This window comes from Aquila chrysaetos, chromosome 1, assembly GCF_900496995.4.
Source record: "Aquila chrysaetos chrysaetos chromosome 1, bAquChr1.4, whole genome shotgun sequence".
Classification (NCBI taxonomy): Eukaryota; Metazoa; Chordata; class Aves; order Accipitriformes; family Accipitridae; genus Aquila; species Aquila chrysaetos.
In genome coordinates, this window is record NC_044004.1 from 71,750,450 (window position 1) to 71,774,122 (window position 23,673).

Consider the following 23,673-nt stretch of genomic DNA (forward strand, 5'->3'; position numbering starts at 1 on the left):
AGATCAAAATCTGTAAAATGAAATGGAAGATGGAAACGAAACTTTGTTTGAACATTAAACAAAGAAAAATAATTATGATGAAGATCATCATAATAAGATGAGTCCTCAATTACTGCAGCAGTCTGGCCATGAAACTATAAAAAGGAAAAAGAAAAAAAATCCACCCTAGCATCTTTCATTTTAATTAAACAGTGTCATTTTTAAGTGCTGCCATAAATTTTACCACCAGATTTATAAATCCTGACTTTGGGCCCAAGTCTGCTTTCAGATCAGGAGGTGCTATGTCCAAGCAGGTTTCCATGGATTTATTTCAGAATAACTTTGATGTAGGAAAGGACTTTTGCTTCTTGTGTAGACCAAAGCAAATATAATACAAAGAAAGCAGCTGCAGAACAATGAAGTGTCAGTGAGCCTGGATTTTAGGTGCTACAGTTAAACTTTTTCACTTTATGTGCCTTTTTTAGTGTGTCTATGGTGATGTTTAGTTGCTAGATAGGAGGGGGTGTGTAGACATGAATAATCTGTGAAGCCCACTGGAACTGGGATGTGCTAGGAGCTTATAGGCTCTTCTGCCTGGAGCCCAGGAAAGGCTATTTGTAAAATAAGGTAGGCAATATTAAGAAAAACATACAGTAAAATTTGATGCAAGTTATCCTATTGGGAATTTTTCTTCTTTTATTGGAAAGTTTTGAATTTAGAAAGAGAAAAGTTGTCCCCAGGACAGTCTAAAGATAATAAAGTCATTCCTTCAAGTGTTTATGGTGTCTTCTGAGAGAAAAACCTCATATTGATGTGCTTATTTTAACTTACTGAGTCTCCACAGCATATGGAAAGATGGTGCTATACAAAGTTAACTTTGACCACCCCTGAAATACAATAGTCTCTTAAGAGTGTGCGACTGCATTAACAAGTTTCACAGAGGAAATGGAGAAGGTAGGGAGGGAGGGGAGTAGAGGGCCTGCAGGAGATGCCGGCATTGAACCGCAATTACCTGAGTAGAAATTTAATTAGGGTGCTGTCACTGACACAGTTGATTTTATAAAGCTGCTACCCGATCTTTATTGATCCTAACTGGACTCTGAATTTATTGCTTCTTTGAAAGACCAGCTATTTTATGTAATGCCTATGATGTGCTTTTTGCAATAATCCTAGGTGGTGACTTTGGGATGGCGAAATGGTCCTAAAGCATACGATGATCTTGGATTGTTGGTGTAGACAATAGACGGCTTCGGTTTTCTCTCTTAATAAGACACTGTCCTTTCCCTTATTTTCATGGTAGAAAACTGCCTCTGTGACAGTGAAGAGATGTTGTTGGTAACTCTACAACAGGTTGGTGGAACGGAGGAAGGTTATCTCTTGGCTCACCACATCCCTCTGGTATGCAGGCAGTATTTTTTGAAAAATTGCTTCTGTGCTGCAATCAGCATGTTTGCGACCTTGCAGAGTGAAAGAAGGCATACATACTTGTTCATCTTCAACAGGCTTTCATTTCTGCTGTAAGAACAGCAGTCTTGCTGGGTCCATGTCGCTGGGCACCATGAAAACTCTAGGGGATTCACTTGTTAAATCAACCCTTCAATGAATATACATGGAGGTTGCTTTTTTTCTCCATGTATGAGACTAGCACGTCCATTTAGACCAGTGAGAGACCTTTGTTTTAGGAAAATTCTTATTCTCCACAGGGATTTTGTTATATTTATGCAGTAATTTTTACTCACATAAAGCTACATTTAATTTTATGCTTTTTTAATTTTTGTCTTCTATTATAAGCCTGCTAATAGAAACTTCAGACCTGTACAGCCTCCTTAATTTTTGTGCATTTGGGAATAATTGGATTTTTTCCATCTTTCTCTGTTGGATTTTGAAAGCGACACCATCTTTCCCTTGCATCAGTGCTGAAAAAGCATGTTATAACTGAGGTGCAACTGCAGATTTGAGTAATGACTCAATACCCACCCTCATCTCCTGTTACATTACCAGAAGAGTAATGTAATTGAACTATAACATCATTTTGGAAACTTATCAGTGGGATTAAAGGGAGACCAGACATATTTTGGCTAGTGTGTGACTTTCAGAGATACTTCACACATTGCAGAAAGTTATTAACAGGTTATAGCAGCTATGGAATGTATTTTAAAGGAAAGCTAACTGTTTAATTATTTGACTTTGATGAAGCTGGTGCTGGTGTCAACTGTCTAGCACTAATCTCAACACTACTTTGAAGCAGAATGTAGATGGCTTTACAGTCTTCTGTTGTCCTACAGCTAGAAGTACTGGTGCCAGTATTGCCTGATGTCACTGTTAACACAAAAAATCGCTGCGTGCCATAGTAAAAATAATAATAATTAAAAAAAAAAAGTGCAGCCAAGTGTATTGGAGACTTCATTGTCAAAAGCTATCCACTGGACAAAAGATCAAAAAAACTTACTGCCATGTCCTCATCGCAGATGTTGTCCTTTAGCAGTTTCCTATTCAGCAAAAAACCTAGCATTGGCATCCCCTGCCATAGCAGCAAGGTGACCGCGCAGCTTAGCCTTTTGCTCTGGTCATTCATACGTGGCTAAAGATTGCCTGGCACAATGGATTCTTCCATATTTTTTCTTACTGTAGTTATTACAATTTTAGAGTTGCTGAATGTTTTGACCTCAGTTGCAGCCTAAGCTGATCCTCTTTCTTTGTGTGCTATTCTGATTTTTCCTCTTGTTTTGGCATATTGCTGGGTTTGGGGAGACAATTTTAAGTACCAAAAGATCAAGAGCTGGGAATGTGACTGTGACAATTAAATGTTCTTAAGATTCCCTCCTGCTATGCTATAAATTAGTGAAGACATTTCTATGAAAAAGAAAATATTAATTTTAACATGAAGCGGAGGTAGAACTAAAAAAACTCATGTACAGTATTGTTTAATTACCTATAAAGATGATTAATAATTCCGTAATATCTTCATTTTGATTTTAAGTATGCTTGAGTGTGCAATGGATGAAGATAGTGCTAACAGCAAAGTTGGAACATGTCGAAATGCTTCCTCATGGACCTCAAATCTTTTTGACCTGACGTTCACGACATGCAGTGAGATGTAATTTCCAGAAAGAAGACCTGAGTATGAGGTGGCTGTCAGGGGAGAGTGAGGAATGCAGGCATGTATTGTGTTATGCTCCAACCTTATAAAATGTCAGTCTCCCACACTTATTCATACAGAGAGTTTTCAGCAGAGGAGCAGTATAGAAGCTATTAATTGAACTGTAGACTTTAAATGGAAAAAGTTATCTGCTGGCCTGTTTTATGTGTTGTTGTTGAAGTAGACTTTAAACACACGAAGAACCAAGCTTTAAGCAGCAGATATATTCTGCAAAGTAATTCCATAAAAACCTGAAGAATAAGGTGCTAGAGTTGCCTCAGCTTCTGTTAGGTATTTGGAGTAATATGTGCTGTCCTTAGGGGAAAATGAAACGAGTCCATTTTTAACATAAAATCCTGCTAGCCCTGCACAAGAGACAACTTGGGAAGGTGGGTTGTGTTGTACGGTCAAAATGGTCAACAGGTTTGTTTAACTCAGTGCTACTTGCTGTCCACATACCACTGTTGTCTCAGATCTTACGTGTACTTGTGTAACTCCTCCAAAGTCAGCGATGTTTGCATTGACTTCCAGTGTAATTAGTGGCATGCTCTGAGGGCAATGGGCTGATGAGAGCAGAACTATTGAAAGAAACAGAGCCAAGGACTCTTTGCAAAGCTGGGAGCTGGGCGATGTGTGATTGTGTATACAAGATCAAAACATTAGATGTAGAGTAGAAATGGAGCTCCAGGTCTTCATAAAGCTGCAAATGGTAATAAAAAGTATATTTTTGGAGATGTTCAGGAAGGATATTCTAAAGCATGTTATTGAATATTTTTTTCTCTGACCTCTTTTATGCATTGAATAGAAGTCCCTACTGTTGCTCTTCCTTAGTAACTGCATAATTTTTCTCATTTATTTTGTCCTGAGATGTTGCAAGTGTAGCAATTCATAATGTACCTCTGTTCATAGATAGCCTTTGCTTAGACTGTTTCGTCCAGCACTGTATTGCCCCATACTTTAGTATTACCTTGACTTTAGAATTTTTTTTCTCATAATTCTTACTGCTTCTGTGCCATCAGCAATTTTTCCCTGTTTTACCCCATTTCCCACTTTGCCAATAAACACAGCAAAGAGCATTGGTGTTATTACGATTCCAGTGAGTATATTGTAACTCAATGATTTTCTGCCTTAAAAAGCACTCTTTTTCAGTTTTTAATCCATAACAGAACTTTCCTTTTATTTTTCTTAATTACTGAACTTACTTCATTGGACTGAATGTGAAAAATCTGTAAAAATCTTTTTGAAACTGTGAATCTGAATCTACCTTCCAGCTTCTGTTTCTGTTTTAGGAATTTCTTGCGATTGTCTAGAGGAAGAGGACAAATCTCATGCTCAGAAATTTCTAGTGGAAATTCTCGTGTAGGCATTGTCATGCTGTCTAGAGCTCAAATGGTTGTCATCCTACTAATCTTAAGTCATGTAGAGTTGTGTGATTATATATGCATCTATATCCTATATAAAGTACCAAGAATTGAACATTTTGGTAGAATTTTGTGCACACATTGGGTTCATACTCTAAAAACAAAACACAGAGGAGACTAACTGCAACAAATTTATTATCTCAGCATCTACCCACAGGGGTAAAAATGCTGCAGTTTTCTGATACATTACAATGTTTCTCACTGTCACCTCTTGTTTTTCTGAATACATCTATGCACTATTGTGAAACCCATTAGAAAGCTGGGCTGTTTTTCAAACCTAGCTGCTCCCTTGCTTGACTGGGGCAGAGGCATGCTGCAGTAAGTTTTTTCTTCTGTGATTCCTTTTATGTTCCCAGGGTCTGCTAGTCCCAAGTATGAGCAAATTGTGCCTAGCCACGCTTATATGAGTAATGATATATTTTTTGCCATCCAAGGGCAGCTTCTTGCATTTTTCTGCCTTAAACAAGCCTTTCTGCCAAATTTAGTCCATTGCGATGTCATAATAATACATAGTGTTACATTTGTGTAGCTAGAGAGAAGCTTGCCGTAGGTTGGATCTAGCATAATAATGTCTTGACATACACTAGAGTACACACAATTACTTCAACTGATAGTTAACATCCATGGGAAAAGCTTTTGCTAGAGAGATGGAGCTTAAAAATAACCAGTGACCTCTGACTCTCCATCTGGCTACACTTGGTTTAAAGCTGGGCTGTGTAATGCTAGATAAGCAGAGGAACTACACCACCTTTTGTTATGAGAGCCTTTTATGGCCCAGAAGGATTATATGGATGTGTCTGAAAAGCAGAGGAGCTCAGCGACAGGTCAGAAAGACAAGCACAAGAGGGGGAGATGATGCAATTTTTTCAAGTTCCTCTTTTCCCTGTAATAGACGTGCCCTCCAAACCCTCTTTTCCACTTTTCCCGGTGTTGTTTCCTCAGTTATCAATATTTTCTCTGCCCAAAGATATGTCCATGCCAGTATATTTGGCAGACTACTGGCTTTGCTTTAATGCTAGGTGTTGTTATGTGGATGGGTGGTCTCATTTCTTGTTTTTGTTATGCCGCCATTATCTGACCCTGCAACGTTGTGAAGGGGCCTTGTAGCAGATATACTCTGCTGTTAGTTTACCTCACCTCCCTTTACCCTCTTTGAGTGTTATGGGGTGGGTCATCTGGTAAAAACCTCATTCTGCCACTTCCTCTTCTGAAGGAGCTTGCAATTTATCCCTCTTGTTGATGCACATACACACACGTCTTAAATGGGTTGGTAGGTAATCATTATCTTGAAGTGGCAGGCGGTAATTGCTGTATTAAAATTCTATGTAGCTTATTTGCCATGCAGGACTGCAGCAGAATTGTATGTACCTCGCCAACAAGTTGATTAGAGATGCCTTGGGCATCATCTTTTCCAATTTTTAAAAAATTAATCATGCATAGTTTTCATATTAACTTAGAACAGGGCAAGGGGTGAAAACAAGGCAGTTCTTGCAGCACGCTCTGCATGTTCTGTGTCTTTTTATGAGCCCAGTCTAACCTCTGCCTGCCTCTGATGACCCATACCTGAAAGAAGAAAAGGAGAAGTATTGTAGTGAATCCATCTTCTCCAGGCAGGGTTTCTATTCCTCATAGAAAAGAGGCAAATGAAAAAAAAAAAATGGAGTGCTGGGCATTCATGCTGACCTTGCCAGCACTGGAATGGCTATAGTAACATACGTTAGCATATGTCACAATGTTAAGGTGGTGAAGGTGAACACGGTGTCTAGCAGAGGTGCAGAGTATTTGCATAGTGCAAAAAATGACAAATGACATAACCTAAGCCTGCAAAAGTACTCAGCTGTTAATTAATCTGTTTCTACACCAGGGATTTTGCTATCTTTATTTGCGTTGACAAAGTGATTTATTCTCCTCTCCACTGCCAATGGGTGTAGTTGTAATGGCAAACCTTGTTGTATAGACAGTGTCCTCTCAAAAGAATAGGAATTCCTCTCAAAAGTATGGGGATTACAGCCATCTAAAGAGCTGCTTTTGCACATCTAACAATATCTGGGGGAAGAGACAGAGGCTAACACAGGCTTTCGTAGTCACCCATCATTACATAGTTGATTGCAACAATTTTAGTGAAGCAGTGATGATCTTGCTTAGCTTCCCATGTTATGAGGAAGTCTTTGGTTCTAGTCCATCGTTACAGCTGGACTAGGAAACACGTTGTACCACGTGGCTTTATTTTCCATAGCATTGGGTCCAGCTAGGTTTCAAGAACTGATCGAGTCTTGTTGATGTGTTTATACTACAGATGGGAGAGATGCCTGCCACATCAGTGAACCGGTGTGGATGGACAGTGGCACCCAAGTAGGCACAGCAGCATGAATACCTGGGATGAGAAGATGCCTGCGTTTGTCCGTCTACAGAGTGCTCTGAGGAATTTCTGTTGTGTAGGTTGGTTTACATTTGTAAATTAGAGACCAAATCCTTGCCTTAAGGGGTTTGCAGCCTAAATCCTACTGAAATACATGGGACTACTTAGCAGATTATAGTTAAGCATGGGAGCCACTGGGTGGGCAGTGGGACTCGTGATGTTAGCTGTGAATACAAGAAAGGGGAAGTGGCAGGTGATGAAAACAGAAGTCCCAGTATTCCTCAATATTCCACAGTCCTTTGGAGGCTATAAATTGTTTTCCTCATTTTTAAAAGCAGAGTGAAAACCTCCCTCTTGTTTGTTACTCATATGGGGGAAGTTTTGAGAAAATTACCAAAACTTTACATTAGAAAACCTGACATGTACTCTAAAATAAGCCCATTTTGCTGTTTATACATCACTAATCTGTAATGATTTTCTCAGCAAACAGTGATGCCACAAGCACAAGATTATGATGAAAGTTATGAAAAAAAGCAATAGAAGCAAATTACATATTAATAATGGATATACTGAACCCAACAGACAAAGGAGGGTGGACTCCTATCTATTTAAAACAAAATAAATTGCTTGATAGTGATGTAAAAATAAAATGATCAGTACCATCAGCACCTCTGCAGTTACATGCTGAGATTAGTCAGTGAGTATTTCATTGGATGAGATTCTGGAATAAGCGTAGTTAAGTCACATAGACTCGGCCGTGCTTTTGTTTCTGCACAGTAAATGCAATAATTGCTTCCTTTTTTCTTTCATGCAGCTTGTGTAGTACAATAAATAAATTTATTGTGTTCTGGATTACTACTGCCAGCTGGTAGAGTTACTTTTGCGGTGGAGGTGGTTTATACTATAAGGTTCAGCATTTTCTTGATGGTTCATGACAAAGGTTGTCATGCAGCCAATGCACATTTCTTTGAACAAATGGATGCAAGAAGCTGCTTATGGACCTTCATCCCTGTCTCCTCCCAAGAGAACACAAAGCTGAATTTTTCTTCCTTTTAATTTGGTTTTTCTGTTTTTCACATGTAACCTACGTATGGGCAGTAACAGTAGAGTTACCAATTTCAGTGTACAAATGTTATTTGGTTCAAAATGAGGATCTCCCAAACTTGCTCTGATCCTTGAAATCTGTCTGAATGCTTTTTTTAAAAAATTTATTTATTTATTTTTAATTTGCTATTGGATATATATTGAAAAAAATTTATGGCTGATAATCTGCTGAAGTGGTCCTTTTTATGTCTAGAAAACTCTACCTGAATAAGCAGGAGTTTAAGATGGCTGTGAGAACTGAATAACATTCAAATACTTAATGCCTTAAACACAGCAAAAAGGTATCTCTTGAAGGGTATTTTGTGCTCATTAAGGTCTGAAACATAGATAGACTCTCTGGTGTAAAGTAATTGAATGAAGAATATAAGAATTATAAGAAATGAAACAACTACAGTGGAAAAAATCCTGCTTATTTTATTCTGACATCCAAATTACCCCGTTTTTGGAGCAATATCTGAGAGCAAAGTTGGCCAAAATCAAGCTCACTTGCAAAAGGGCATGAGAGGAAGATCCTACACTACAGCATTAGTCTGTTGGTTTCTAAGTACGGTGAGATCAGTCTCTCATTGTACTAATGTATCACTTCTTCCTATCCACAGCTCAGATTGACTCAGCCAACTTCGTGCTTCAAGAGAGTTTTACTAAAAAAGTGAAATACTACTTGTTTGAGGTTTTTCTGGCAGAATGAGTTTGAAATATTTAAGCACTACAAAGGTTTCTGACCTAAATGAATAATGTAAGAGACCCAGGGGTCTCCTTTACCTTTGGCTTTTTTTCCACCTGGAGAAAACTTAATGTAATAGTTACAATGTGCTATAATCTGTCTCTCAGAGGTCCCATTCAGAAATTTATCTTCCTCCTCTTTGGCATTTAAATCTGACCACTACTTCCTGAGGAATTTAAAAGGGAAATGTTGAGATGTTCATAGTTTAAGTGCGTACAGATGTCAAATTGCTTTGTGAATGATATTCAACAATGTTAATGGAAAAAAATCCTATGATAGCAATTAGTGAAGATCAAGATTTGTTGTTTTTTTTTCTTTTTTCATATGTTTCCTTAAAGTTGTTGAAAAATACATCATAGAAAACTTCTCTCTAAACTGAAAGCAAGGAATTTAAAGAGCACAGCGTGGTTTTGGGGGTTTTTTTTTAATATGAGTGGATGGTCTAAAACAAAAGAAAACATTTCAAGCAAAAATATAGAAAACATCTTTTTTTTTTTTTTCCAGAGTTGAAGTATGTCTGAAAAGGGCTTATGCAAATTCATGGTGGAGATGTGTTTCGGCAAATAAAATAGCGATACTTCAGAGGCAACTTTTGTGTCAAGAAATCTTGGAACTGCAGCTGTAGTCAACTCTTTGTGGCCCGCAGGCGGATGGTGTTTGTTGGTGAACCCAATTTGCCATGCCTCGAAGAACTGCTGTGGTGCTGGCATTGAGCTGGTATACGGCAGTTAATGAGGTAACCAGAAATGACTTCTTTGTTGTGAAAAGAACTGTTCCTAGAAGAGAAAGGTGAATAATACTGGCTCAGTATTAACAACAGACCTCTGGTCTCTTTTTTTGCCACTAGAAAAAACCCTTTGAATTTTTTCTTTCCCTTAACTTTTAGTTGAGAGTGCACTGAGGGAACATGTCAGGTTATCATGGAAAGGCTTCAACATGAAGTATATAACTAATTGATTAAACTATTCAAACCTGGAAAAATGGTAAGAGCTGTTAGTTACAATGTTTGTTTCTCCACTTTTCTTGCCATATCAGCCAACCTACTGTGTGTGAACAGTAATTCTAGAACTGGGCCAAACTGTGATGTCATTAATGTTTTGGAGATGTAGATGAAGGTGAAAGCTGGCCAGCTGATGCGATGAGGCTGCACAACATCCAAAAGCAGCGGTGCTGCATTCTGCCTTGGTGGAGGTGTCACTCTGAAGGCTGCCTTTTAGTGTGATTCACCCAAAGCATTTCTATTTTATTTCTGTCTGCAATGGTGTTGGATGCTAACCCAAAGGTGTTTTTCTGACTGAACAGGTTTTGTTGATATACACACTGGGGGCAGGAGAGAATGCAGAGATAAGCATGCAACAACTGAATTGTGTAAATGAACAGTTGTGATCTTGAGTTGTTCCAGTGGTTCTGTGATTTAATACTCTCTGCTTCAAGTGAGATTTACTACACGGTCTGCATCCTCAGAGTCTGTAGCACAGAATTTCGTTGTGCTAGATTCATCTGTTAAATGACTTCCAGCTTCCTTTATGCGTTATTCCAAAAGGGGGAAAATATATAGAAAAAGAGGCAAAAAAAAAAAAAAAAAAAAAAAAAGGTTTTATTGCAGGATAGAAAAAAAGGAGGATTAAAAAAAATGGAAAGAAAGAAACTGGCATTTGCTAGTTGGCTGTTCATGTTAATCCTCTTTAACACACACGTGACTTCAGCTGGAAAACCTCTCACATTTTTCAATCTCTTGTGGAGCAGCAAGCTTAGTGACAGTCATAAGAACCTTTAAAAATCTCTAAGCAGTTTCTAGCCCCTCTCAGTGTCACTCTCTGACTCTGTAGGCTGGCAGACTGGCACTGCTCAGAGACAGGACCAAATGATATATACTAACCCTGCTTCTACATATTTCAAATAGTTTGTTGTACTATGACTAGTGGTTCAAAATGACATGTCAAAAATTGATGTGTGGATTTTAATGCCATTTTTTAAAAGGCACTTAAACAGAATTTTTAGTTTCAAAGTGGAATAAATGATTTGTAGCATGTGCCATAAAAAACATACCCTGGAATTCCTTGATTTCAGTTTCGAGATATTTCAGAGGAGCTACTACAAGTCCTGAAGGGACAAAGCAGAGCATAATTATGAAGGCTTTCCCTCTTCAATGACCTTAGAGGTAAAAAATAAAATAAAATAAAAAGATCTAGTACAATAGATCATTTTGTCTCTTGTGTTGTCAAAGTTGGAGTAGGTTCATACATTGTCATTTGCAGTACTTATCCAGATTAATTTAAGATGTCTCAAGGAGCTGGATTTTACTACCATATATGCCCAGAGCTACAGATACAGGTTTGTTTCAGTTGTTTTTTCTTTACTGAGAGGTATCTTAAATGGATTATCAGGAAATATGGGCTGACTGAGAACACTTTCACAAATAATAATGGCTTATATGGCCTGACAGTATGGAGAAACCATATGACAACGGTATTAGACCTTAAAATAAAACTCTTACCTTTCACAATTCAGAAGAAAGTAAAAAAAAATCTAGAAAAGAAAGAAAATGGTCAGGCTTGGGTTTTTTCCCCCACCATTATTTTTTCTGTATTATCTAAGCATAAGAACTGAAAAGAACAGCTGACTGCCTGAAATGCTACTGTCTGCTGAGCTTGAGCGGAGTTTATTTTTATCTCTTTGGTGGAATCATACTGTTTATTTTGCCTAAATTTTTAACATAGTGATACTGATGAACTTTACTGATGATTCCTTTCATGTTGTAAGAATTGAGATATGTAACTGTCTGGAAACACCAAACAAGTCATTTAGCTCTTCACAGATCTCATCAATTATGAAAGCTTGGATTTTGCTGTGTATAAATATTTCCGTTAGATTGGTTGCCAATAAACATTGTAAACCTATAGAAACTGAATGAAAGGTGAAACATTGAGAATATATCTGAAAAGATCTATTTTGCATGATGATTGTGGGATGAGATGTCATGAATACGTATGAGGATGTATTTTGTCATACCAAGGTGTTATCCTTAAATCAAATTTTGATTAATTGATGCTGACAGACTCTTCTTCCTACTTGATTTTCAGGTCCTAGCTAATATTAATGAGTGTAATGGCAATTTTAATGCTGTGTTTTATAAATATAAGTGTGTCAGTTACGGTTTCGTGCACAGCTTCTTTGTTAACTCAAAAGGTCATCTGTAAAATTCACATGTGCATGAAAATTTAAAATAAATTTATTTTTATCTTGTAAAATGATGCAGTGAGACTGATTAAAAAGCATCCTGGAAAGTGAGACATCATAAACAGAGGGAAAGCCCATTGGGAATGAGACCCTGAGAAGTCTGGGAGCCTGCTCCACAAATCCTACTGCCACTAAAATTCTGACGGCAGGTAGTAAAACTCAGTGCAAACGTTGAATTGTATTTGAAATTATTTTTTTTTTAAATGAAGTAACAGTAAAGCAGTGTATGACCGCACTTAGATAAACCTTCCGCCAGGTGATATTTGAAAGATAAAACTTATAAAGGGACAATATATGAATGGAAGCAGCAAGGCAGGCTGGGGGAGTGGCCATCAATTTATGCACACAACTGCATTTTCAACATAATTAGCTGTCTAATTGAGCATTATAATTTAACTGACACATTTAAACATGTAATTTATTTGAATGCACACTGCTTGTAATCTGTTTATAATGTTTTGCTCTTCAGGATGGTGTCAGACTCTAGAAGATGAAAATATCCTTCTGATGAACAGAAGAAGAACCAAAAAGATTATATTGAGGAGCCCTGAATGCAAATAAATTTCTGTAATTTCAAATCAGAAGAGTATGGAAGCAGAAAAGCCATGCAGATAAAGTTAAGTACTGAGCATAACTGTAAGCAACATCTTAATTTTAAATACCAGAGATGATGTACTGCTTCTTGTTATCGGGCTATTGTGCAAAGCTGAGTAGTTTAGCTGGCAGCTAGGTAGGGAGGAGATTTTGGTAACCAGTGGGTTTAAACTGCATATTTGTCTTGTCTGGAGGAAAGAAGTGTCCCTTTCTCAGCATGATAGATATTGCCAATAGTTCAATGTTTATGCAGGGGCAGATTCTGAACCTGAAGTTGATAGGCGACAGTATGAGGTAATCACTGAAATGGAGGTTGGGTTTTTTTTTTTTTTTACTTCTGCACTGATCATACTGGAGTGGTGCTGGTGCCTGCCTGCCATTTTGGATTCTGCTTCTGTCTTGCAGTCCTGATAGCAACGCCTCAGGTATGGCTGACTCTTTTCATATCTAAACAGGGACAAGGGGATATAATCCCTATGCTCTGTTAAAATACACTCAGAGAGTAGCCTGTCAGCTGGTTGCAGAGAAAGGAGCCAAAAGTGCCTTCATTCATGCTTGCATACTCCCTGGTGTGCCGAAATGTTCACTCTCTGGGTGATAGCTATACACCTGGACATTTGTTTTCAAGGAAAAAACAAACCGATGCATACTGTTCCAAGAATTTTTTTTTTTTTTTTTTTTTTTTTTTTGCTTTGAGGCTTTATTTGCTGAACAAAATAGTTGCAGGTTTCCTTTTAACCCAGTAAACTTTTGTACTGTTACACCTCATCATATATTTTGTGGTGCTGAGTTTTGAATCTGCTGCTTCGATTACAGAAACTGCCAACAGACATATGAAAATCCAGAATATAGAGGCTGAAGCATTCCTGCTTTTTAGCTTTGGAATTACTTTTGCATACTCTGACAATTTTCCCTTATAAACTAAGTCAGTGATAGTTACAGTTATGGAATGCAAGAAAACTAATGCAAAATTTTACTGCCAAAATAGAGAAGAAAACAACTTTTTCAAACCAGAGGTTGGCACAATTCCTGGCTTTTCTCCCCACCTTTCCCTCTGTTCTCCACCCTCCCAAGTCAGTAATTATCAGAAGTGGAGAAGAGGAAGTAAATGCAAGGCCATGCGAGAGGAAATAAAAATGTATGGGTCCTTTACCCCGAGGAGTTGCAGCTTGCTTTCTGACAAGACATACTGTGATTTCATGTCGCTTGAGTTTCTTATGCTCAGCGTAGCATAAGAGGTGATGGAAGAAGTTCTGCCCCTGGTGTATGTGAGGTGAAGAGTTTTAGCTTCAGTCTCTAGCCTAAGTGATTGAAAATTGCATTTATATTGTTTGTTTAAATCAAAAGAAAACGTACTGATTAAGTAGATGTTACATTGGACTGTTTGGAATGGGAAGATTACTTCATTTTCAGATTGAACAAGATGAATTCGCTTACTAGGAGATCCTGAAGCTTATAGAGGTGGATTTTGTATATCTGCATAGATAAGGCTGGGGTAGGACAAGCTCACAAGATAAAATTAAAACAGGGTATGTAAAAAGCTCTCGCGGATGTTGGAGGGACTCGTCTGTCACTGTGGCTCCACTGTGCTGGTGCATAGCTTCCCAAATACATGGTTGCGTGTGCGTGCCATGCAGAAGACAAGAGGAAAGGGAACTCTTCCAGAAAAACTGGACTTTGTACCCTTCATGGGGAGATGCAGGGAGAGTTAGGAAGATGGACAGTGGCTCAGAGCACCATTTCTCATTTCCAGTTCTCTGACAGAGTAATTGTCAGGAGGTTGAATTTCTACTTTGTCACCCAGTGTGTTCAGAATAACTTTTGTCAGGAGAAGCAATATTAGAAATATAATGCGAAATACATTCTATAAAATAAAATTCTTTACTACTTTGATCTTTCAGTCCTTTGCACTGTGCTTCATGGTGATATCCTCCATGCTGTGAAGATTAGCAAGGCTGTCCATACGAAGAGGAGAGCCCATCAAAAAACTCTGTACTCTGGCTACAGGATCTGTTGGCACTTCTTGGTATTTTGACTGTTAGTGCCTCTTCTGTTCTTCCTTGATAAAGGAGCAATGAAGCCTTTCCCATCTGGGAGGGGAGGACCAGTGGAAGGGGAGAATCAGTGGAATTACTACCAAATTACCCGTAATAAGAGTAGTTCCCATTTTAATGATACTGCTCTTTCTTGCCGTGTTGTCTAGAGAAAACCAGAAATTCCTGTCTTTGAGTGGAATTGACTCTGCACTTGGGGGAAGCAGATGTGGCAGCCCCCAGACTAGCTTAAGAAATGGCACCAATGCTAAAAAGCAATCTGGTGACTGCAGTTTCCCCACTGAGGTTTCTGCTTGGTTGTGCGCTAGTGCGGACACACAAGGCTGGCTGGGCCTAAGGGGCAGACAGGACAATGAAAAGCTCTGGATTAAACTGCTTTGCTTGGTGCAGGCTTACCTGAGCTGTCTGGGATAATGATACATGCTGGGATCAAAGAGTGAATTCCACATTGTTCGTGGAGATTCACTGAGACTTGGACCTTCATTGCCCCCTGGAAAGGGACATGGAAAAATAAGAGGAAATTCTGAATGGCTCCTACTTTAGCTCAGAATTTAGAGAGTGTGGTTTAAGGGGGAGAAAAGGTGAGAAGTAAAGATGAAAAATGAAAATGAAGCAACAACTAATGGCAAGATGTCCCTCATGTACCAAACTCATAACTTTCATGTCTGAGGAGGTGCCTTTAAATCTATGTTGTTTTCAGAAAACCAAGTTGGGATATTTTCCCTAGTTTCTCTGAAAGGGTTTAATAAATTGAAGTTAATGAATTATCGATAAAAAATATACTCATATGATTAGCATGATCCTTCTGCTTAGACTATACTCCTGTTCAAATAAAGACTTATTCCATTTTTTTTTTGTTTAAATTAAGAATAAATAAAAGCCTGCATTATGTAACCGGAATAGAAATGAATACAGGAGCAGGTCATGTTTCCCCCGACTTAAATTTCTGTGGTACTTTGACCTATTCTTTGGTAAGTGTTCACATGATTTACAGTGCAGCATCTTTCTGTACTCCCTCTTTGAGCCTTCTGTATGCAGAAGGAGTACCTTTTACAGGGAGGTATTGTGCTACTTGAAAATGACCATAGTTAACTTCATGTACTGTTTTTACTCAAGTACAACTTGTACTTTGACTCATAAAGCTGGTGGGGTACCCTGTAATGGAGATATCTATATACTCAGGTTTGTATACTTAAGGGGAAGGTCCCTTCTGTGCGTGACAGGTTATGCAGTGGGCAGGATTTGCTTTTACTATAGAGGCTGACTATGTATATTTTTTACTCTATGTATTGGCTCCAAATTTCAGCAGTGTGTGCGTGTGAGAGAGGAGTAGGAGTCTTTCATCCCACTGAAGCCCTCTCTGCCACCGTCCCTACAGTGAGGGGCCTGGACCTTCTGGAAAAGTGTGAGCAATACTGATTGTATTGATTTATTTTAAGGCAGAAGTCCTCAAAGTGTGCTCTTAGACAGTCCTCTCAACTCTCCTCCTTGAAGTGCAAGCAAGATACCAACAAAGAAGAATAAAACACTGTAGTTAAGCATCCATTTTATTGTAAAAGAGCCTATGATAGAAGTGGAGGCATTTGGTAGAAGAGCTTTCTCTCTTAATCTTTGGACTAGCTTAAATGTGGGAGGGATGGGAAAAGGCTAGAATTGGTGCGTTATACACAGAGGGGGTTGAGCTGTTGGCTGTAAGCTTATATGTGAAGCATGAATTTGAAATGTACTTAGAATCCATGGCACCACTTTCTGTCGTCCTGGAGACTTGACTTCTGAGGCTCTGCATAACCTGTACCTCCCTGCAAATGTGGCGAAGGGGAAGAGGGCAGATTTCTGACATGGTAGCTGTGTTGCACAAAATTTTAAAGTCTGGAGTAGACAGAGATACCCTCATCATGCCCATGCACTGCATGCATCTGCTGTACATTGGCTTCATAATCTTCTTACTAAATGTCACAAAAAATGATAAAATTACTATGCTTGAATAGACAGTGTCTCTGAAGAATATATTGAGAATGTGGGAAAGAGGAACTTTGCTTTCAAAGAAGAAACAGAGGCTGACCTCAGCACTAAGATGCTCCTCTCTATTGAAATGTGGGAATAATATATGGAGCTGCACTAGTACAAACTGCTGAAGTGCCTTGGCGGTGCTCCAACGAGTGCCCTTTCTGGGGGAGTTTTTAGTACTTCAAGAAGACATAGTATGCGCATTTAGATGCCAATAAAATGATTCCCTGTAGGATCCATAGGCTGCATTTCAATGCTAAATTACAATGACAGTGAGAATGATTGACCACCACTCACCAGTGAAGCATTTCTGCACACACGTGCTTTTGTTTTTCTGCAGTTTAATCCCTTCTTGTGGTAAACTCTGTCACCGCTTCAACCCTTAATTGAGATGTTTCTGTCCATCTCTCTCAACGCACATGTTGTGCCATTGCTGCTGAAGGCTAAAGAAGCCCTAACCACCTGGCAGTTTATTGACTGGAGTCTGACCTTATTGTGTTTGTGACCTGCAAGAGGCCACAGCCAAGACTTGTTTGGTCTCCAGACAAAAAGCTACATTAAATGAACCAAAAGAGAAATCCATAGATGCGACTATTGTTGCATCTGGCAATTGAGAGAGGAATGAGAAGGGAACTAAAAATCCCATTACAATTATTCTTGGGTAAGAGTGTAGTTTTCTGTTTCAGAAAAATCAAATAACTTTGAATGTATGCTCCATCCAGTCTAAACTGTATGCAACAGGAGGGGAATGAGCTTGCTAAACCTAACAGGAAAGAAGGGTGACCTTCTGTTAAGGGTGAGAGTAAGGAACTGGAGTTCAGATTAAGACAAGTGATCCGAAAGATTTCCCCATAGGTTGGTCAGTAGATTAAAACTTAAGCAAAGTTCTTGAAATTCCCTTTCCCAAGATTTTGGATGGATTATTTTGGTAACAGAATTCAGCGGCTGAATCTGTCTGTCACACCTGTGAATTGGGATAAGTATCCTTAACCCTTTTAAAAAAAGAAAGATTTGATTCATAGTGGAAAAACATGATTCACATGAAGTACAGCGCCTGGCCAAATAGAGGAGTAAGGCAAATGCCCCAGGATCCTGTTTCTTGTATACTGTATAAATTGTATGAAAAATACAATAAAAGCAAACAGGGAGTAATTCAATAGCCAAGCCTAAATTTGATAATCTAGGCAGCTGTTATACGATTTCTTCACATTATAAGCTTTTTATCTAGTGTGAAGAATTATCAGGAAAATAGAGAAATGAGCTAGGAAAGAAAATGTTCTTAGTGCTAATTCTGTCTCGATCTTGATTTTTTTTTTTTTTTTTTTAAGAAATCCTAATTTTTTTCAGAAGTGCTGATTAATTCTGTTCACATGCCCAGCCTAGCCTGAGACAGCTCAAGTAAAATCCTGACTCCCTGAAGCCGACAGCAATCTTGCCATTGTGCCAGGTATCTGGCACATGCAGTTTTGACGGAAATTTACCCTGAGGTCTTGATTTCTTGAAAGCCGTGGGGTATTTCAATGTTTGCATCCAAAAGCTGAAGAACAATGACATAGTAACTCTGCAAATTGTTGTCATTCTGCTGATGAGAAATGCAAACACAGAAAACTCAAGAATAATATTTATGCACAGCATTGCTTAGGTTATAATTGCATATATCCTGAATATGAAGAATGAGATGGTATAAAACACATACACAGGCCTTCAGTAAGAATTGGCTTTCTTTCGTGTGGAGCTTTCTTACTTGGTACCAGGCACTAATGATTCTTGTCCACTTAAAAAAAAAAAAAATCATTAAAATGTCAAACTGTTCAGCTGAAGTCATCATGCCTTTTGAAATAAAGCTTTAATAGTGAGAAAAATAGGAGGGATTTCTGAATTCCTTTTTTTTTTTTTTTTTCTTTTTTCTTTTCCAGCTGAAAATTGACTGGCAGCTATCAGCAAATTGGAGACAGGGAAACTTTCTGAAGTATTTGCCTTCTAAACTGTTATCGTTGTCTGCAGTCTTCTTGGAACCAGATTTCTATTTGCTGACTGCATAGCATTTTGTTGGAAGCTTTTTACTGAAAATACAAGAAAAAACATTTGAATTGCTTTTGGATTTCTTATAGGATTTTGTTTTATTTTTAAAGCCTCTGAGCTGGATGGGTATTTCATTCCTTCTCATTTTTTGTTTTTCTTCTAAATATCTTCTTTGTTGTCCTGCACAAAGTGGAATGTAAAATAATTAAGCAAGTAATTTGTGAGTCTCTGACTACAAAATAACATTCCCCCTGACATTGTCAGTAATTCCATTTTTAACTAAAGTTTTGACCTGTAGTAGAGACAATAACAAATTGTTTTAGTCTTCTCGTAGTTCTAGGTTTGCATTATAACTTAAAAACCTGTCCCAATCTACCGAGATTTTTGTATACTTCATGATGATACGATTCTCACTTAAATCCCAATGACACCTTAGTTCTTAAATTGCTTACAGTTTATTGTTCCCACCCCCGCTAGTTAATCTATTTCTCAACACTACAAAAGGAGCAGAAAATCCCCAGTCAAAAATTATCAATGCTAGATTATCTACATGAAACAAATACTTTTAGGTATTTTGCCCTCCTTTGACATTTGAAACCAGACTACCGCCTTCCTACAGGGCTGCTTTCCGAGGCTCACAAACAGCTCGGCATTATACAGAGAAGACTCAGCTCGGTTTTCTAAACAACTTTTTCATGCCATGCCACCCACACAAAAGAGTTTGGGGCTTTCCTCGCCTCTTCAGTCTTGATATACTTCCTTTTTTATTCCCGTGTCTCCAGTCAGTGTGGCAATCCGTGGCCTGGAGGCTTGGCTTGTGACTCTTTGGATTTGCTCGATGCAATAAGCTGATATACAAATGCCTGGAAGGATTGTCAAGGTATGCTTGCTACACCTAGAAATTAAGGAGTTTTTGTGGGCTTAAGAAGTAGAAACTCAAGTCCAGGCTTGAATTTTAGGTCCTTCACTTTGCTGTGGGTGTGTTGTAGCATTCCCATAAAGGGCAATGCTGTGTGTGTCTGTGTGTGTGTTTTGTAGCATTCCCCAGGGGAAATATCAAAGCTGTAGCTTCTTTGGAATCAGACATACAGCTGTGTCCAGGTATTTGGCACACAATCTACTAGTGTGAAAAAACGGGGTACCCCTGTATCAGGCGTGTTCAGCCTGTGAAACACTGTAGTGTCATTATTCCCCGTGATGCTCAAGTATTTCATTTGCTGGAGTAGTGCGGTGCAGCTGAGGGAAATGTTGTGTTATACACATCATGAAAGGTCCCAGCAGCAGAGCTGGTGCTGGTCACCAGAGCCCACCGATGGCCACAGGCAACCAGCACGGGGACCCGACTCCTTCGGTTAGTGGTTTAGTTCTTTACAGGGTGTAGGCATAGGAAGACTCGCGGGCTTGGCCAGTAAGGATTTCTGTTTGAAACAGACAGTGGATAGGTAGTGGAGGGCTGATGGTGAGATTCAAAAGGAAACCATTTCACAGTGACGATCTTGGTTGTGCTTTAAAATGTTTGTTCAGGAGGAATTGTGTATGAATTAGGAAAAAAAACAGCCAGAGAGAAACAATAAAAGGCTGTGCAGAATGCCAGCTGCCATTAGAGGTTGAAGGTTTATTTTTCAAAGCATCGTTTTTAGAAACGTTGCTTCAAATAATTTCATCGGTCTAAAGAAAATTGCACCTTACACCTTTTTGTTCTGTTTTCAGAGTGGATTTTTATGGAAGAACAGGGCTGTTCTGAGTGTTGGACAGGTTAAGCCCTGTGCTTTCAGAGGAGCTCTCTGAAAAGACACTGAGCATTGTGTGTTGCGGTTGCATAGTAATACCATGGTCCTTGCTCTGTGATGAATAATTCAAATGAAAGTGGCTGGTGGGCTACAAATAATTGGAACAGATTTTGTGAGTATACCATGTAATGAGAGGCAGCAGTCAGTAATGGGCCTTTTCCAGCTCTGTGCCCTCCTCCGGACTGGGCTCAGGTGATGGAGAATTCTCATGAAATTTCCAGAATATAAGAAATAATCTCTCAACACCAAATAAGTATTCCTTGTCCTGGGTGAACTGATAATTGGAAGTAAGGCTTGAACTCAAAGGAGAAAAAGTGCTCCTATTTTTTTTTTTTATTTTTAGTGGCTAGCATTGAGAAGCAGTGTACACAACCATACTCACTGTGAAGGCTACAAATAGCGTGATCACTAGCAAGCTGCCAGTATTTAGGAAAAAGAGTTTTCTGCATCCAGCTTTCCTTAGTTCCTACCTTAGAAATATCACTGGGAATTTCACATGGTCCTAAGCTTTGCATGCGTGTTATCCCTATACCACAGAAGAAGTAAGCACCCTTTTCCCTGCGTGGGAGAGCATTAATAGCTATGTCCAACGGGCAAACACGCATTCTTCTGGCTAGTGGTCAAATGAAATTTGAAAGCCATTATGCTGTCCAGTGTTTTTACTGAATAACTGATGCAGATGGCTGGATTGCTGGGAGCTGCCTCAAGATCATCTGGGAGGGTACTGAGCTTTTGGTTTGATCTTAGAACCATCTTCCTGTGTAAATAAAGGGTAAGCATTAGTTAAGAATGATTACCTTAAAATATTAGATGTTTTAAGATGTCATGTGTTTCTTCATTAAACAGCCTTTGAAAATTAAAATAAAGGTCATCAGCCCAACCCAGTTCTGTGGTTAATGCTTTTTCCTGGTTCGATTTGATCTAGTTACTTACTTCAGGCATTTATAATCCTGTTGGGGGGCAGCCTGTGAAATGTATATCGGGGAAAACAATTCTGCATAGCACACCTCCTACTCGTGGCTTTGCATGTAACTGGTGCCGTGAAAATGGTCTTGGTTTGGACTGTGCGGTGACCAGAGGAGGTCCTGCCCGCGGTCGGTCTGTGCAGTCGCCTATGGCACACGCTGGAGGGGCAATTGCTTCCCCGAAAGGTCGGGCAGACGGTGCAGTGGCAACGGGAGCGTAAGCTGTACAGAGAAGTGAGGGATCAGCTGCTGCGCACATCAGCAGGTGGAGGGAGAAGTAGGATGTGTTCGGAAAATAGGCGAGCACTATCAGTATGTAGTCAAAAGCTACAATCGCTTTGCTTTTTACCATTTAAACCAGATAAGCTTTTTTTATGCCTTCATTTATCTCAGTGCACATTATTACGGGTGAGTTATAACTGAAAATATGATGCTTTAAAAACACTGAAGTTTTACAGCTGCAGTGTGTTGACACTCCAGGATCTCCTCTTTCTCACATAAATTTGAAAGCACAGTAGTGCTCTGAGCTCAGTGCCTGCTTTTCAAATGATAAAAGGTTTTAACTTCTATTCTTTTTTCCCCCTCAATCCTAGGTCCTAATTAAGCAGTAACTGTAAGAGCAGTAACTGCAGTAATCATTTCTCTTTGCACTGATCTAATCTGAAGCCATGAGCAGCTGCAATAGTTATGCTACGAAGGATTTTTCCCCTTTGGCATATATTGCACAGGCTGTCCCTCGATTAGGTTACAAGTGCTTGAAGGCTATTGATTTTTGCTCTGTTTTATGAGAATTCTCCTCTTTTTAACAGTTTAATTTCTCGGGTTTGAATTTGAATGATCTGGTCGTAAAACAAAAGTGTTTATGCATCTGATTACCTGTTTATCTGGTCAGGGAAGCTCTACAGCAACACAAAACCCCCTTTCTGATTCCTGAGCAGCTGGAGATCCCATGCTCTGGGGTGTTGTCCTCCTCCAGCCAGATCACACACGCGAGGTGGCTGTAAACGTTAATAGTATTTCTTAAGGGGAAGTGTCGCTGCGGCGTTGCTTACCGACATCCTAGAAACACGCTGCATGTATGAAAATGACTGTACTGTGGAAATAACCCCGGGTTTTCGTTAGGCTGATTTGGGTGTGTTGCTAGGCAACTCGGGGTAACAAGGGGTTGTATGTATTCTTTAGGTGGGTGCAGGTCCCTGTAGAGATTTCCGGGTAAGTAACATAGATGTGAGAGAGGCTGATCAACTGCGACACAAGAAGTTAAGCCCCGCAAACTTAACTTTCGTTAAGAGGAGTTTTTCAAGAAAGAAATTGGATTAGACCCAGGGATGACGTATCCTGTTTGATTTCTTTTCCCCTTGCGCTCTGACGAGCTTTGTGTTTAGGCAGGCTTTTGTTTCTGGCTCTGAGTTGCTTGAAAAAAATTTGGGAGTGTGTCTCGGGGTGTCGAGGGTGATGTGCTTAGCTTGATTGGCTCAGTTTTGCTTGCGAGTGCTTTGTTCTTCCCACCACCCTCAGGTCGGTTGTGCAACATGCCCCTACTGTTTAAAAAGGAAAAAAAAAAAAAAAAAAAAAAAAGAAAAAAAAAAGAGAAATGCTGAGTAACGCCAGAGGTTTCTCAAATGGCTGATGCAAACCTGGAGAATTTGCATCATCATTCAGCTGGAGTAACTTGGTATGACAAGAGCTTAAATACAAGTCCACGCGGAAGCTGAGCTGGTTTCCAATGATAGGGCAGTACCAGCTCGCAGTGTGAAAGCGCAGGTGTTCCCGAGCAGTGCTCAGATCGCAGTAAAGGCTCAAATACACTTTAGGAGCTTGCTACCTGTGCGTAGGAGCAGCTGGAAAGATAAGAGAGGGCAGAGGAAGAGACTAAGTAGTTGAGTACGCAGAGAGGAAAAAAACCCTTGAGTTTCTGCTGCAAACTTTTTTGCCTGCGCTTGCTGTCGGTGTGCTGGTGGCACTGTAGCATGTTTAGGAAAGCTGCTGTAACCACGGTCTCTAATGGAAGCTACTTGCAGGGGCAAGCTAATGGCAGGTTGCCCTCTATGGACAGCGGACAGCCAGCCCAGGAGGGAAAAGTTGTGCTGAAGAAGAAAGTGACGCTCTTGAGGGGCATATCCATCATAATTGGCACTATCATTGGAGCTGGCATCTTCATCTCTCCCAAAGGCATCCTGAAGAACACGGGCAGCGTGGGCATGTCCTTGACAGTCTGGACAGCGTGCGGTATCCTCTCGCTCTTTGGTAAGTTCCTTAAAATTTTCCAATTGGT

At 39.4% G+C, this 23,673-nt stretch overlaps 1 protein-coding gene across 6 annotated transcripts in view; it reads left to right on the forward strand.

Moving 5' to 3' along the window:
- The first annotated feature begins 1,278 nt into the window (after positions 1 to 1,278).
- SLC7A11 (solute carrier family 7 member 11) overlaps positions 1,279 to 23,673 on the forward strand; it is an 83,499-nt gene continuing 61,104 nt past the window's right edge. Inside the window, exons 1-8 of one of the 6 annotated variants that reach the window (XM_041125607.1) lie at positions 1,279 to 1,377; positions 6,836 to 6,978; positions 9,231 to 9,462; positions 11,986 to 12,115; positions 12,436 to 12,602; positions 18,538 to 19,523; positions 20,354 to 20,545; positions 23,420 to 23,645. In XM_041125607.1, coding sequence (XP_040981541.1) covers positions 20,504 to 20,545; positions 23,420 to 23,645 — 268 coding nt within the window. In that variant the 5' untranslated portion in view covers positions 1,279 to 1,377; positions 6,836 to 6,978; positions 9,231 to 9,462; ... (2 more) ...; positions 18,538 to 19,523; positions 20,354 to 20,503. Of the gene's footprint in view, positions 1,378 to 6,835; positions 6,979 to 9,230; positions 9,463 to 11,985; positions 12,116 to 12,435; positions 12,603 to 14,533; positions 14,598 to 17,225; positions 17,283 to 18,537; positions 19,524 to 20,353; positions 20,546 to 20,574; positions 21,206 to 22,419; positions 23,646 to 23,673 lie in introns of those variants that run through there. The other 5 variants (XM_030024604.1, XM_030024595.1, XM_030024613.1 and 2 more) reach the window with 5 other exon arrangements.